This window comes from Contarinia nasturtii, unplaced genomic scaffold, assembly GCF_009176525.2.
Source record: "Contarinia nasturtii isolate CC-2019 unplaced genomic scaffold, AAFC_CNas_1.1 Cnas_scaffold_1240, whole genome shotgun sequence".
Classification (NCBI taxonomy): domain Eukaryota; kingdom Metazoa; phylum Arthropoda; class Insecta; order Diptera; family Cecidomyiidae; genus Contarinia; species Contarinia nasturtii.
Window position 1 is genome coordinate 4,412,648 of NW_022198581.1, and position 15,533 is coordinate 4,428,180.

Consider the following 15,533-nt stretch of genomic DNA (forward strand, 5'->3'; position numbering starts at 1 on the left):
TCGCAATGAATGAGTGAGCTACACATACGATCAGATGACTTGAATGGTTTGTCCATTTAGCCTGCAGATGGAGAAGCGTTCACTGTGCGTGTAAATTAGTTTTCGAGAGTTGTGTGATATTCCATATCTCTCACTCTCTCTCTCTATCTCCCTCACTTAGCCACCGTCTCTTGTTCGCTCATCTGAATTCAATGTATACACAGTAGCGCGTGCACATACATAGAAACAACTTGCGCACGATCTCGCGCATATTTTTCTCGTTGTGTATTGACAATGTTTTCTTGTAATCAAGTTACTGTTTTTTCGACACGGGCCTAGTTGTTCGTTCCTTTCCATTTCTCCAAAAAAAAAGAAGATTTTTTTAAAAGTTCGCGAATTGATCGTTCGTGAATACGAAGGGTTCTTTGAATCCGGAGGGCAATTTCTCGATCGATCAACTGTAGTGTAAATCAAGTGATATTTATATTTCTGCAAAAAAAACTAGGGTGAAAAAATAAAAACCTTGTATCACATTATCTCGCCGAAACGAGACAGATTGAGAAAAAAATATATATATAGATATATTGGTATAATTGAGATTGGTGTGTTTCGATTGTGTGCGCGACTTGCACTCGGGTAATAAACAAGAAAAAAATTCCTTTATTTTATGTGACTGTGTGTGAATTTTGTGTAAAAATTGTGTCAACAAAAGAAAAATTAATTAAATCGGTCAATTTGAATGGAAAAGTTCCAAGTGGAAATTTGCAATTTGTGAATGTGAAACAAAAAAATAATAATAGTCAAAATCCCAAATGAAAACAAATGCATCTGTCTCAATGGAATAAGAGATTGATCGAAAGAGATAGAGAAGAAGACAGTGAAGATGTGTGTTGCATTGGCTTTTTGTCAGTCGTTGTGGATGGAATGAGTAGAGTGCGAACGTATAATCGTTGTTGTTGTGCCGTTTCACCGTTTATTCATACGCGTACTATGATCACTTTCCTTATATTTTATGTCTCAGTGTCTTATGATTCAAGCGTTGTTGGTGTATATTGTAAGTTGTTTGCAGTAGGGCTCATCTTTCGACCAAGCCGCGTCGTTCGGTGTGTGGTGGCTTTATTATAAATATAGATGCCATTGATGTTGTTGTTGGATTCCAGTGTGATCTTTTGTCGTGTTATCACCACGACAATACCCAGATTGTATACTTTAATTTAATTTTCATCTTTTACTATGCGAAATTTGTATAAACGCAATCATTTATTTGACCAACACAAAAGCTAAACAAAATACGATTTCTCGTACAATTTGCGAGCGAGAACGTTTATTTCTCTGTGTAGGTTCGTTCGTTTGTTTTTCTGTTCACTTCTGTTGTTGGCGAATGGAAACGATCCAAAGCAAAAATCCAAGCAAATTAAGTACGATTTGATTCTGTTCTGCAATTCATTTGTGTATTCAATGTTTACTACTGTTGTTTGCTCACGATTATTTCTAATCATAATTTAAATGTTCCATCATTTTCTACTTGAGAATTTGTATTTGAACAGCCAAATTGGTTTTTATTCAAATATATGTCCAATCAACAATGATTTGAAAGTAGCCACATTGAAGCAGCTTAATAGTCCCAAAGATAGTGAAAGATTTTGACGCATCGCATAGTATCCAGTTCATGTTGACTCAAATTATGGGTTTTTTTTATTTCATTTTGTTGATTATATTAATTCGGAGAAATACAGCATCAAATACAGTGAAGTGCTATACAGCATGTGGTATAATATGTTCAATGGCGCGTGTTTACGTTCGTACAAGTTTGCGTATTTGTGTTACGTCACTTGCATTCAAATGGCTCGTGTCTGGAGCACACAACACAGTCTGAATTTCGCACTAGTTGATGTAGATCTCCCCTTAGTACGATGAGAGAAAACACCAGTATTAGAGACACCAGTGTATTGGAACAGTTTATGGCCACGCTGATATTACCAATTTATACACATTAAATGAATTTATCGAATTACAAGAAAACAACGTTTCAAAATTTCAATTATTTGGCAATCATCGAGAGAGAGAGAAAGAGAACAAACAATTGAGGGAGCACGTATGCCGCCTTGATCGTTCCGTGAGTTTGTCATCTGTTCATTTATTTGTTGATTTTTGAATTGAAAGTCGTGATATTCCAATACTTGGATGATACACAACGTCACCATCGATAATCAATCCTGTTTTGAGCATTCTATAAGTTCCACGAACATTTACATCTGACCTTCCCTTAAAATGAAAACATTTCATTATGACGGCGCGTCATCCTGAATTTAATTTAAACCGAGCTTTTAAGATCCGCTTTTCTTTTGACACACGATTTTCAAAATTGAAACCGTTTAATGATTTTGAGACAGAGGATCGGTAATAATGGGATCGCCGATCGAACATTTCATCCGAATATCGAACATCTGGGTATTTTGTGAACATATTTGCTCATTTCGGCACTACCTTTTGTATGTGCTGCGTATTGATCAATTGTATTGTTTACCCCTCGGTTGGTTTGCGGCAAATATCAATATCCATTCCGTTTTCGAATTTTTTTTATTTATTTTTTGATTTGTGTGTATCTTGTTTCATTTGTGTGCTCTTCTTCTTCATCTTCTTCTTCTACTTGATAGTAGTATCAAGCAATTAAGCTGCTACAATATTACCCATCTTCGAGAACTTGGCTATTGTGAGTCGAAAATGAATAAGAAAACCGTATTTGAATGGCAAATAATTGCCAAAAATCAATATGTGCGTATGATATTTCATACGATTGGTATAGTATGCGCTCTCCAAATTGTCGCCGATACAGTTACAAATGACAATAATTGACAATTAAATTGGGTTGCAGAAGCACAGCGCTGTGCTTCACGCATAAGAAAAAAAAACAATATTTCAAAATAATATCGCAAGTTGTCGATGATTGGTATATATTTAAGTTGGTCACGTGACATTTTTCTCGTCCAATCAATTTGTGTTTAAAATACAATTGGCTTCTCTTTTCGACTGATAAAATTGAAATAAATTAACTTCGTTAAACTGCGAACACTGCAAAAACCAGACCGATTTTAATGTGAAAAATGTATGATATTTCATCTCATGATCATCATCATCATGTTTGGCCATGTTTTATGTTGTTTTTCACGTGCTTAGACGATGATCACGCTAAGCAATAATCATGCTATAACATTTGAAAACGTCTACGTCTAGTCGACACCCCCAAACTACTTTGGCCTCATTTTACAGAAAACTTGTTTATTCGATTCTTCTCCTCCAAAATAAATCAGTTCCTTCAGCGGCTTTCCAGTCTTTCATATTCAAAATGGGTAATGGCTCTATCGATTTTCTCACAATGGACCTTTCAAATGCCAAATACAAATATCAACTCTACAAAATAAGATAAAATCGTTCAATCAGTGCCACTACACAGAATTTAGTGACCCTCGCAAAATACTTTTTCGCATATGTAATTATAAAGAGTAAAAACGCGTCTCAGTATGGTTTTTTGTATCCATTTTTAAATTAACGCGAATGTTTTTTTTCTGCTTTGGTTAAAATGATTGATCATATGCGTGCATTTTGAATAATGGCGTTTAATTTTCATTACATGATTTCGCGATAACTAATGAATATTCTTTGGTGTATGTGTGCACATTTTGATATATACGCAGCAATACGATCACCAAATCAAAAATCTCATGCTCTCTTTTTCTATCTATCTCTCATGTACGCCCGTTTTATTTGGCATTTTTCATTTTTCGATTGCTGGCTATACAGCAAAGCATTCTTGAAATGGAATATTAATAATAATAATACCACCAATAATAACAAAATAAAACAGACAAACCGGTGTGCGTTGTATTTTGCATTTCGCTTTGTCGCGCTCGGACATGAATACACATACACATGCAAATGACGTTGTGTGGTGATGTTCAAAATCACTTGGAGAAGAAATAAATGCGAACGAGAAACCGAATTAATAAAATGTCAAGAATGATATGGGGATCGTGTGTTCCATAAGACTTAGTAGCTGTACCAATGTCACAGTGGGAATCTGTGACGCACCATTACGACAACGACGGCGACAAAAAAGAAACACATACCAAAATATTTTACTGGAAAAACGTTATAGTTTCATTATTTTTCCACATACACACAAACTTAGCATACACATTTTCGTCAACGAACGACACAAAAAAAAACTGTTTTTTTCTCTCTCTCTCTCCACATTTCTATACTGTGATGCACTACGCTGTTTTGATTTATTCATTTTGATATAAATAAATAGTAAATACCACAACTATTTCTAGCGCAATTTCAATCAAACAGAAGTTATGTGAATTTTTTTGTGTGGGTTCTTCGAAAAGGAACAAGAAAAAGTCGAGAAAAAAACGAATAAGTGATGAATGGCTGTAAGGTGATGAGTCTCATTAATTATTGTCAAGAGTTTTTTCATGGATTTTATCAAAAGATGGAGAATTTTAAACACATTTGAGATATATTGAACAAAAGAAGAACTTAGTTTGTACCAAAGGGAATTTCAATGTGTATTTCTTAGGAAAAAAAATCAAGTTTTTTTTTGCAAATATACAAAAAAATGTCTGCTAAAAAATTCCAGCATAATCAATTATTTTTAAATTATGATTTGGAGTTTTTATCCGAAAAGAAGTCAATGTGTGAATTTATTTGCCAATTCTTGTTGTGAGATGGATCTAAAGAGATAAATCATCGATTCATTTAAGTTTGAAACATGTCCAAGTCCAGAAATACGTGTACGGTGTAGTACGGCTCCTACGTTTTTTGATAACAACTAATAAGATGAAAAATGTCGGGTAAAAAACTTCTTTTTTGTTTTCTCGACCTAAGACAAATTGTGGGGTTTCCCCAATTAGTACATATGAAATAGTCAAATTTCACAAAAACAACTCTGCTCTATAATGCTGCAAACAACTCGCCATTCGCAATCGTAAAATTAAAGTGGTTCAAAATATTCTATACAAATACGGATCGGATTTTTTATTTTAAATTATCAATCTCTTCTTTTGAGACAAATTATTCAAAACTACGTCATTCGAAGACAAATGATCTAATAAAAATAGATAGCAAAAAAACGAGGGTTCAATGTAAATACGACTGCACGAAACATAACCAATTCAATTGCATTAAATTGCACACACACACATATCACAAGTATGCGGGCTGTAAATTGGTGCATGATTGATGTGTGGATGTGTGTTTACTGGGCGTGTATGCATGCAATTTAATGCGATTTGTTTTGAAATATTTCTACAACTTTCTTCCATTTAATGGGAAATATGTGTTGATTTAAAGTAATCAGTTGATGGAATTCATCCAAATTGACCGCACACATTGATAAATATATGCTTTTTCATTTCGTTTTCTTAAAAAAAAAACAAATTTTCTTCGTTTTTAGTTTTAAATCCGAACTACTGAAAATTTTCAAGGATTGACGCATCTTCAGCGGTAGCTGAAACACACGCACACTCAAAAAGGGAGAGAGGCGCCAAGGTGCATTCTCCAAATGTGATGGACAACGAATCAGGAATTGATATGAACTTCGATTTCATTGATTTCGACTATAGTGTATTCGAAAATGATTCCAACATTGACACATTGCTCGATAAAGCATGCAACGATGTTATGTTCTACGAACTCAAATCGAAGACGGTGCCCGAAGAAACTGAAACGTAAGTTAAATAGCTTGTCATTTATCTTCATAATTATCCAATAAGTTAGACGGCATCCAAACATATATAGAACACACAAAAAAAGTAATAATTTGCACTAATATCGACTGAATCACCGCAGACATTATATTGAGATATTTTCAGGCGCTGAAACAGAGTGAAAACTATAGAAATGTTTGTTATGGTTATAAACTCTTTTACAATGCTGCGATCGCTTTAACAATCACTTCTATTGTTTTCACTCTGTTTCAGCGCCTGTCGTTAGCTGATTCAGCTTGCTGAAAACATACCTCAATATAATGTCCGCTTGAATTACGTGCGAAATGACAAAAAAATCGGTTGACGAATAATTTTCGAACAACAAAACAGTTACCATGAACTTTTCTTGAATGAAGATACGTGCGACTGAAGACCGAAAGAAGAAACGAAAATTGTCTAATTGTAGACAAATGTGATAATTAAACTGAAAGGATGAGTTTTGGAGGTCTTGTTTCACACGCCAAAATATCATATTTGCACTTTGGGTACGCGCACACGATAACAACAATGACGACGACCGCGCGTCGTCTACTTCTTCATACTCTCAGCGTCAGTTCAGCGTTCGATTCTAAAAATATTCAACCGTTTTCGTATCGGCACACGAAACCGAACATTGAATTTGTTATGGCGCATGCTCCAAATGATCACGGAGCTTATGATGTTGACACTTTTTCATCGGCGGTTCATTGTTTTATTTTGAATAAATTGAAAAAAAGGGAGTATATTTATACGTGCAATAATTATAATAATTTGTGCTACAAAAACAGATCGAACAAATGCATCGGATTATTAAACGAAAAATTCGTATTCAACATTTCATCATAAAAAATGAATACGAGATAATATTCATAAGCGTTGCTATTATGGATATTCTTCATTTAGATGGAATTTTTTAGTCATTGATCCCTGATTGACTGTAAAAAAAAGCCGTTGGTTCCAAGCAAAAACCGCCAAATGGAATCAATATATAATCCCTTTCATCTGGACGCATCCGTACATTTTGGCATTACTGTAGATCTATTTTAAGCAAATTATTTTTTGTTGTTGTTGATGTTGCTTGTCTTGTGTTTGAAAGCGTGCGAGTCATTTTCGCGTACCAAAATAAAAAAAAACGTAATTTGGCTTTGGCTATTCGCAAAGACATTTTCAGTGTTTTCTCACATATCTTTCACTCAGTCAGTTTCGAAGTGTTTTTTTATTTATTAGTTTGGTTACGGTTTGACTATTTATGTGATCTATTCGTATATATCGAATTCAAAATATCCGAATTGTATGTGCATATGGTTGCTTTTTTTTGAGGTGTATTTGTGTAATTGCCGATCGTTAGAATTGCACCACAAATAATGAGCAATCAACAATAAGTTAAAATAAGACCGAAACAAAACAATTTTGTTCGAAAATTCAGTAGTGTTATTGCACTCTCGCAACGACGCAACCACAGATAAAAGAAGACAGAAAAAGCGGCAACGACGGCGGGCATGAAAAAGAAAAAAGAGTCGTTTAGTCAAAATCCCGAAGAGAGCATGTGTTCTCAGTCAGAAGATTCACTCTTTTGCGCGCTAGTTTTTCCCCGATCGTGTATCAAACGATTCAAGCAAGCAATTTTCTCTCAGCCCCAAGTGAGATAAAAAAAAAGAATTTTTACGAAAGAAACGACGACATTTCGCGCGATATATACACATATTTACGCTTTGCAAGATTTATTTTACGCATGAATTTACGATTCCAGATCGGATATTTTATATTATTCGATGGTTCGTCAGTTTTTAGGCATTGAATTGGTGAAAATTCACACCGCCATTTTTAGTTTTGTGTCAATAAATATATTGAAGCTTTCAATCAAACACACATTTGGTGTGCCAAATGTATTTTGTCGGATGCTCTTGTTGTTGACACAATCAAAACAAGAATTTCGCGAAGCGTAAGAAAAAAGAGAATGAACAATGTAAACGAATAATTGCTAGTGTGAATGCAAAATAACAAACAAAAAAAAAGAAGATATTTATTACTCACTGTGTTCAACAAATTGAACGGATAATTCAAGTGTAATCAGTGTATTGTGATAAGATTGTTCTTTGAAATTTAAAAAAAAGAAGAAGAAAAAATAATTAAGATGTTTTCGTTAAGCGAAAATCTAGTGAATAATTGCTTGAATCCTGAAAATAATTTTCAAGATGCACAAATTCCTGTATGCAATGACACAACCAATATCAAAATGGAAATCAGCGATAGTGATGCAATGCGCAGTAAAACTGATTTATCCAATCTCAAAGTCACGGTTGGCATCGACGAAGATTTACAAATGATCCTCGAAATGGATCCAAGCATTGTAGATTTGGTGCGAAACTTCAACTAATAATGTTATTTGCCGTTGTAATACCACCAAAATCGAATGCATCTTCGAACGAAACTCTTTGTTGACATTTTCCCAATTGAAGAACTGTCTCGAACGTCACCATTTCAAATTGCATTTCGAAGAGTATTTGTTTCGATGGGGAAATGTGGAAATGCATCGAATTTTGTTGCGAAAATGCATTCAAGCAGCGTAGATTGTGTCAATATCTAATGAACATTTTTTTTATTCACATCAAAAGGGCGTCGATATAATCGGTTGTACACCGGCAACAATAAGTAATTCTCCATGTCACACGCCAAAAGCATATGGATTACCACCTATACTGGGCGGGTAAGAAACCGACCGACAACGAAGAAGAAAAACTCTTTTGATTGTTTTCCGTGTGTTATGCTAATGCTTACGCCAAACTGAAACTAATCGCTTTTTCCACATATCATTTGAAATTCGATAGGCATTACTGCGATCAGTCAATTGTATAAGCTTTTGTTTACATAAATTCAATTAAATTCATATAATAATATAAGAAAAATCTCTAAGAAATGAGAAATATTTCCACATATTAAGCAATAGGGGTATAACATGTATTGTAAACGCTAATACCACAAAACACAGCTGTTAATGCGATACTAGCATGTTAATGTACTAAAAATATGATGAATTTTCAATGTACAAGGCCATGGGTGTTGTTGCCAAGAATGAGGAAAACGGCAATTCTTTAGCCTGTACTCGCAGCGTGTCTCGCTCGCTCTTGCGTCTCGTTATACACCCACAGTACGAAATTACAATAAATGTGACATTTCAACATGATGCTTTGTCCCGCTCTCAATCATTCTATGGTGTATGTACAGTCGAGTGCTCGTTTTCGCACACAAATCGCCAACTATCGAAGTAAAATGTGTGAACACATATTGAAGAGTAATTGATCGTTGATTAGGGATTTGGCTTCGATTTACAAAATAATTTCCTTCTCATTTTATGTCTCGCTTACTCGTCTGATTCATGCAAATGGTTCACAAATCATTTTGACTGTTGCTGAACAAAAACCCGATGAATTGAGTGATGAACGGAAAACAACAATAAATTAGCTCTGACTCAATACAAAACGCCAACAAGTGCGAGTCATTTCAAAATTAAATGATAATTACTTGAAAGAAAATTTTCAAAAAAATATACTCAAAAAAAACCACACACGATTCAAATGAACAAATACGATTTTCATGACTAAATAAGGACCGATTCACCAAATCTTATAATTATTATGCGCAAAACTAACATTCTTTCCCCATTTTAGCACATATTATTGATTATAATGAAATTATAAAAGAAAACGTTTTTTTTTTAATTTTTGATTTTTAGGCCAACATTTAAAACGGCAACACCAACATCCCGTACACAATTAAAACAACAATTGCAACGAGAACAATTACAAGAGCTTGAACGACAAGAATTGGAACGACGAGAAAATGATCGAAAATTATCCATGCAGGGCCATGGATGCCATACCAATGTTGATCATTCCCAATTGGCTCATTCGGCACAATCCAGTCCACAATTACAGGTGCCAAGAAATTGCTTGAACGTTCCGCAATTGTATACATCATCACCGACACCATCCTCTTCAACGGAAGGCAGTGATTTTAACAGTGGAAACTTTTCAAATCAATCACAACAAGTTCCACCACAAACGGATGTACAATGTGCACCGGTAAAAGTTCCACTTCACATTGGCGTCGATTTACCACCACAAGTCTTAAAGGTTAACCATATTATTATCTTTCTTTTAATTGTTCATCAACTTTATCATTTGAAATCATTAAAATTCTATTAATAGGTTCGAACTGTTTTGGAAAATCCAACACGTTATCACGTTATTCAAAAGCAAAAGAATCAGGTGCGCCAATATTTAAACGAATCATTGCAACAGAATGAGTGGAACGAGCATGAACCAATTCAACAATTGCAACAGCAACAACAACAACAACAACAGCAGCAGCAGCAACAACAACAACAGCAGCAGCAGCTTCCACAACATCAACAGTACCAACAACAACATCATCAATCAATGCAAGAGGTACTCATTCAAAAATAAATTTGGTTTTTCATAAAACTGTTTCTCTGATATTACTTTTTTTTAGGAATTTGAACAAACTTCATTAACCTCTTTACCCCATGAACAACATACCAATCAAATGTCACAGCCATCAAATCGATTGTCATCTAGCGAGACAAAGGTGCATTCATTAGATTTGGCACAGCTAACTGGTTATGTGAGTATTTATCAAAATTATTTCAAATGAAAACAAGTATTTAAAATGGAACTTCACAAAAAAAAATGCTATTCTATTGCAGCGAAAGGCCGTATCCACATCATCGAATATCAACGATTCGCCATCATCGCTGAGCGAGATAAGTGGCAATAATCGTGCATCATCTTCGGTGAAAATTCTCTCAAATATCAGTTTGCCGCCATATCGACCGGCTTTATCGTCACAAAATTTGCCGCACAATCAATTACCCTCACAAGGTAAAATATATGAAAATTTATCAATCACAACGTACACAACAATTGACCGAATGTTTTGGTTTTAGGTCCATTTGAAAATAGTTATGTTACAAATTTTTACTCATCGAATAAAGGCAAAGGTCTCGGATTGAATGCCAGCCCAGAATCGGCGATGTCGCCGAGCATTAGTTCGGTTGCCACAAGTGCATCTGAGGTGAGTAAACTCAATATATGTTGTCTCTTGCTGTACACGAACGATACGAGTATTTACATTAATCATAAAATCGTACGTTCAACCATTTCATAGTAGAAAAAATATACAGCAACCAAAAAGTTGAACAAAAAAATCCAAATTTAAAATCCAGTTCTGGTTTCGCTCACTTTTTTTAATGAGATTATCGCATGATGTCATTTGCATGAACTCATGGGTCCGATATAAATTATTGTAATATGCACATATCTGTATTTGGGTCACTTAATCAGTCGAACCATTCACACATTCGGGCATATCAATATTGCGTCAAAAGGAAGAATTCCATTTGATTTATTGATCATATGAGATAATTTTTGATTTCAATGACTTTATTTATTGTTGGATTTTTTTTTCAATTCAGAAATTACGTTAAATTTAAAAAAATACAAGCGTCAATATGACGAACGAACTTTTTTTTCCGATTTAAGACTGATAATAATAATATCCAGCGTGGAATCAACGCAAATGATAACGACTTATTATCAATTTTGAAATGCACAACTAATTGCAGTTGTGTTTTTGAAGATACCGAATTCATGACTCAATTGTTGTGAGACAATTTTTTCAATTGCTATTGAGTTGATCTGTTGTTGTAGCTAAGGATCTGTAGGTACAAAGTCATCTTATATCAAGCAAAACTGGTTGATTTTTTTTTAATTGAAAACCGAGAAATTCAATTGAGAAATGGACAGGAGATGTCTAGAAAACGGAAACATTTCAAAGTTCATTCTCGAGATGTTGCTTGTTTCGTCAATCAATAATTTCGTCTTGAACTTATCATTTGCAATTCTGAGTCGAAAGTTCATAATAGGATGTTTTGCAAAAAAAATAAAATTGTCAAGTATGTTCTTGATAAATGAATTGTGAAGTGTGAAAAATGTGTGTAATGTTGATTTGTAGTGGTTTTTTTTTTCATCTGTGGAAGAATGTTTATTTCGAAACACCTGTTGAAAAATGTGAATATAATAACAAGAGTTTGAGTGTAGAAAGTATACTCGAGAAAAGTGAAAGATTAACGCAGTGATTGATATTTTAAATTATATGTAAAAAAATACACGCACCAACATCAGAATGGATTATAGGTCTAGATATATCAAAAGAAAATGTTAATGATTAATCTTATCTTTCTCTCACATTTGCGAGTCGAATCGTGTTGTTCTTCCGTAAATGATGTAAATTTTGCATGTATCCTGGCTTTGTTTTCGTACGCTTGGAGTTTATAAACAAGTTTACTGTTTACAATCTTTTGAAATGCTGATTCATCGCCAAAAATTCTCGTCGTTTTTAAGAGGAAATGAGGCCGTTAAATTTGCTTAATGTGAAACGTATTTGATTTCATTAAGTACGGTAATAGTAGGATATATATCATACATGGGCACAGGGTATAGGTTCTCACACTTCAAAATTTAGGAGTGAGTACGAGTTTCTCAAAAACTCCTAGCAAAATTGGCAACAACGGCCTTAAAACCTTAGCAAAATGAGAAAAAATGGTATACAAATTAATTTATTTTGTAAAGGAATTTGATATCTCAGAGGAGGTTTAAAAACGCATCGTTTCCATGTATGATAAGTTCTCACTGAGAACCTAGAGAGAGAGAGAGAGAGAGAGAGAGAGTAGCAAACCTGGACAAGTAAAAACTCTCGTGGCGCTTTTTTGGTTTTTCTATATGAAAACTGCCAAATGCGTTAATATTTTTATCGATATACTCAATTTTTGGAGGTTGCATTCAATAATTCTAAAAAAAAAAAAATCTATTTCATTTGAACAACTTTAAAAAATCTGATTTCATTAGTATAATAGTTTATTTCTCCTAGTAGTACTGTCAAATGTTTCACATTAAGCCCTACGGCCAAAGACTGACAGTGTATTATGATATTGATTTAATTGTGTGGATGTAAAAATCAACAAAAGCCCGAAAAATCAAATTCTGTATTTGATCCAAAAAATCAACAACACACAAAGTGGGAATGAATGTCGCGACATCGTGGTGCACGCGTACAATACCAACAATAATTCATTGTTTTAAATGCGGCCACCGAAATCTATCACGATTTTAAAGCGATGACAAAATCTGGCATAATCCCTGTGCGCCGTATCATAAATCCGTTGCGGTTAAATCCACAATATTCATATATTCATGGAACGAGATGACGTTGATGTTATCTTAATCTTTTTGTGAGTAATTTTGTTTCGTAATGTGTGAGTCTTCAGTTTGTGGCGCCTAGTTTCAAGGTTTTTCAAATAAGAAATATTCAAGTCAACCCTATATAGTTTTATGACCCTCCAAATCACACAAACACTACACTACATTCACTATTTTAGACCTCAATTAAATAAAATGGCATTGGTCAGTTCATAGTTTCGTTTTTTATTACCGCCGTTGATAAACTATCTATGCAATAAAAAAAAACAATATTCAATTTGAATCATAATATAAATTCGCAGTTCACAAGTGATATCAGAACTTATCAAATCGCATATATATATATAAAAAAAATTACAACGAAAAAGTAAGAAAACGTAATTAAACAATGTAGCAATCAGGTCTCGATTGGTTGCGTTGCTGTGATATCAACGTGCTCGTTGTTCGGTCGTTCTGTGTAGTGTCATAATAATCCGTATATGGGCAACCGAATGGGCGAAAGTAACAAATCTACCGCACAATTATGGCTCAAAATATTTTTATGACTATTTGCGTGTCACTTTTTAAGCCTTTTGTGTTATAATTTTGCTTTTTTCGTTCTCTTCATTCGCCCGAGGTATATGATCGCGAGCAAAAAAAAAAACGAGAGTGAATGCTTGTATGTGTGGTGCGATACAATATTGTCGTCAAGCAATTGTTCACTTGCAAATGTGTCACTGTTTTTCTCGAATTCTCAACACAATCCATTGTGTTCATGTGGTTAGTGGTTCTTCGCAAACAACAGCGGCTTGTTTTATTTAGCGTCCCTTGAGATAAGACAGTGAGAGAATAAAAAACTCTTATCATATCATTTAAAATCAAAGTTTAAAAAATTCATGCCTACTATGGATGAAATCGAACACAATATGATATCGTGAACAGTTTCACACAGAACAAACAGAAGTATATGAGATGCCGTTCCTAGATAGCTTGTTCTTGTCACGAAACTACTGAGACGGGGGGGAGGTTCAAAGGAATTGAATGAAAAGGAAATTGCTTATTACATTGAAACAAATGTTGATTGATTGTCAGCTTCTTGAAGAAATTAAACTGAATCATGAGATCAACACAATTTTTAATAGATAATGAATGTTAATTGGGGGAGCGGTCTCAATCTTTATTCGTCTTTTTTCCCTTATCACATTTGACTTTTCTGTCTCTCTCACGCTGTATGTGTTCTACTGTGACGTTGAATCTTTATTTACATCTATTGCATTTTTGCTATTTTCGTTCGCATTTTTTTCTTATATTTTCATTCAAATGTTATTTTCGTTGTCGAGACTTTCGATCACCGACAATACATTGTTGTTATTATACACGGTTATTACTGTCTCTTTTTTTTGTTGAATTTTTTGTATTACTATTACAAGTCATATTAAAGTGCCACTTCAAATGACTCGATTTGATTAACTTTTCAATCGCATATACGAATGTATTTCAATGGCATCGCCAGAACTGTCCTAAATGCAACTAATCTCAATCATTCTCTCCGTCTCTTTCATTTCTTTTTCACATTCACCTCCTTTTTAATATACGTGATAAGGCTGATTTTTTTCAATTGCAACATCATAAAAACATGATTGTATACCTTTTTGTTCAACACACTCTGATTCTTTCCTTATTATTTGATGCGAACAAACAATTGTAATAAGAAGAAAGAAATACGCTTGTAAAAAAGCAACAACAAACTAAGATCGCGATGGGATAAGATTGAACCGTTTCGTTCTTTCTTGCACAATCTCTCACTGTGTGTGTATCTGTTCGTTTTTATTTACTATCTCTGTCTACGACATCGCTGTCCTTTCGAAGTCATTTCACTTGAGCGAAACAATTTCGGCTTATGCGATTACAGTGTGAAAGCAACTCGATCAAAATTGCATAATGAAATAATTTACACACAAATTCAATCTCCGAAATCAAATAATGTGTGTATTTACTTAAATTATTATGTTTGCGTGTATCTCTCTCTCCATAATTCGGTTTGCTCTGCTACCGTTTCAGTTTCTATTTTTGTTTATGAGTGCAACGACCCGATTTATCATCATGCAAAATCTTGAACATTTAGTTTGTAACACTTGACGTTGAATGACTAATTTTTTTTTGATAAAGAATGTTTTAAGAACATTTTTTTTGTTGTGTTTTGCACTCGAATTTACAAAAACGCATTCCTTTTTTTATTTTATTTTTCTTTTCGATTAAATTTGATATAGTAAATTTTTTCAAAATTAATGGTTTTAATTAACTGTAGAGAAAGTAAGTGTACAACATTGTGTTTAGAAGTGTACCTGCAAATATTTTTCTGGAAATTTACCCCTTTTTTAGCCATACTCATAATTTTGCCCGGGTAGCGAATTTCTAAATCCAACATTTTATGTATCTTGATCTTAAAAAGTGTACATTAAGTGTAGGTTCCAATTCCGTCTTCATATTTGATATTACTATGAAATCGAGTGACTCGGCCAAAGTAGCCTTGACCAAAAACCTTTAA

General features: G+C 34.0%; 1 protein-coding gene across 4 annotated transcripts in view; it reads left to right on the forward strand.

Annotated features, from left to right (window-relative positions):
- The first annotated feature begins 274 nt into the window (after window positions 1-274).
- The window catches only part of LOC116345048 (probable serine/threonine-protein kinase yakA), a 52,758-nt gene continuing 37,499 nt past the window's right edge, over window positions 275-15,533 (forward strand). The window contains exons 1-7 of one of the 4 annotated variants that reach the window (XM_031774086.1): window positions 275-615; window positions 5,438-5,711; window positions 9,463-9,862; window positions 9,938-10,177; window positions 10,242-10,373; window positions 10,456-10,630; window positions 10,696-10,823. In XM_031774086.1, coding sequence (XP_031629946.1) covers window positions 5,551-5,711; window positions 9,463-9,862; window positions 9,938-10,177; window positions 10,242-10,373; window positions 10,456-10,630; window positions 10,696-10,823 — 1,236 coding nt within the window. In that variant the 5' untranslated portion in view covers window positions 275-615; window positions 5,438-5,550. Of the gene's footprint in view, window positions 616-1,983; window positions 2,096-5,107; window positions 5,127-5,437; window positions 5,712-7,708; window positions 8,089-8,344; window positions 8,437-9,462; window positions 9,863-9,937; window positions 10,178-10,241; window positions 10,374-10,455; window positions 10,631-10,695; window positions 10,824-15,533 lie in introns of those variants that run through there. The other 3 variants (XM_031774088.1, XM_031774089.1, XM_031774085.1) reach the window with 3 other exon arrangements.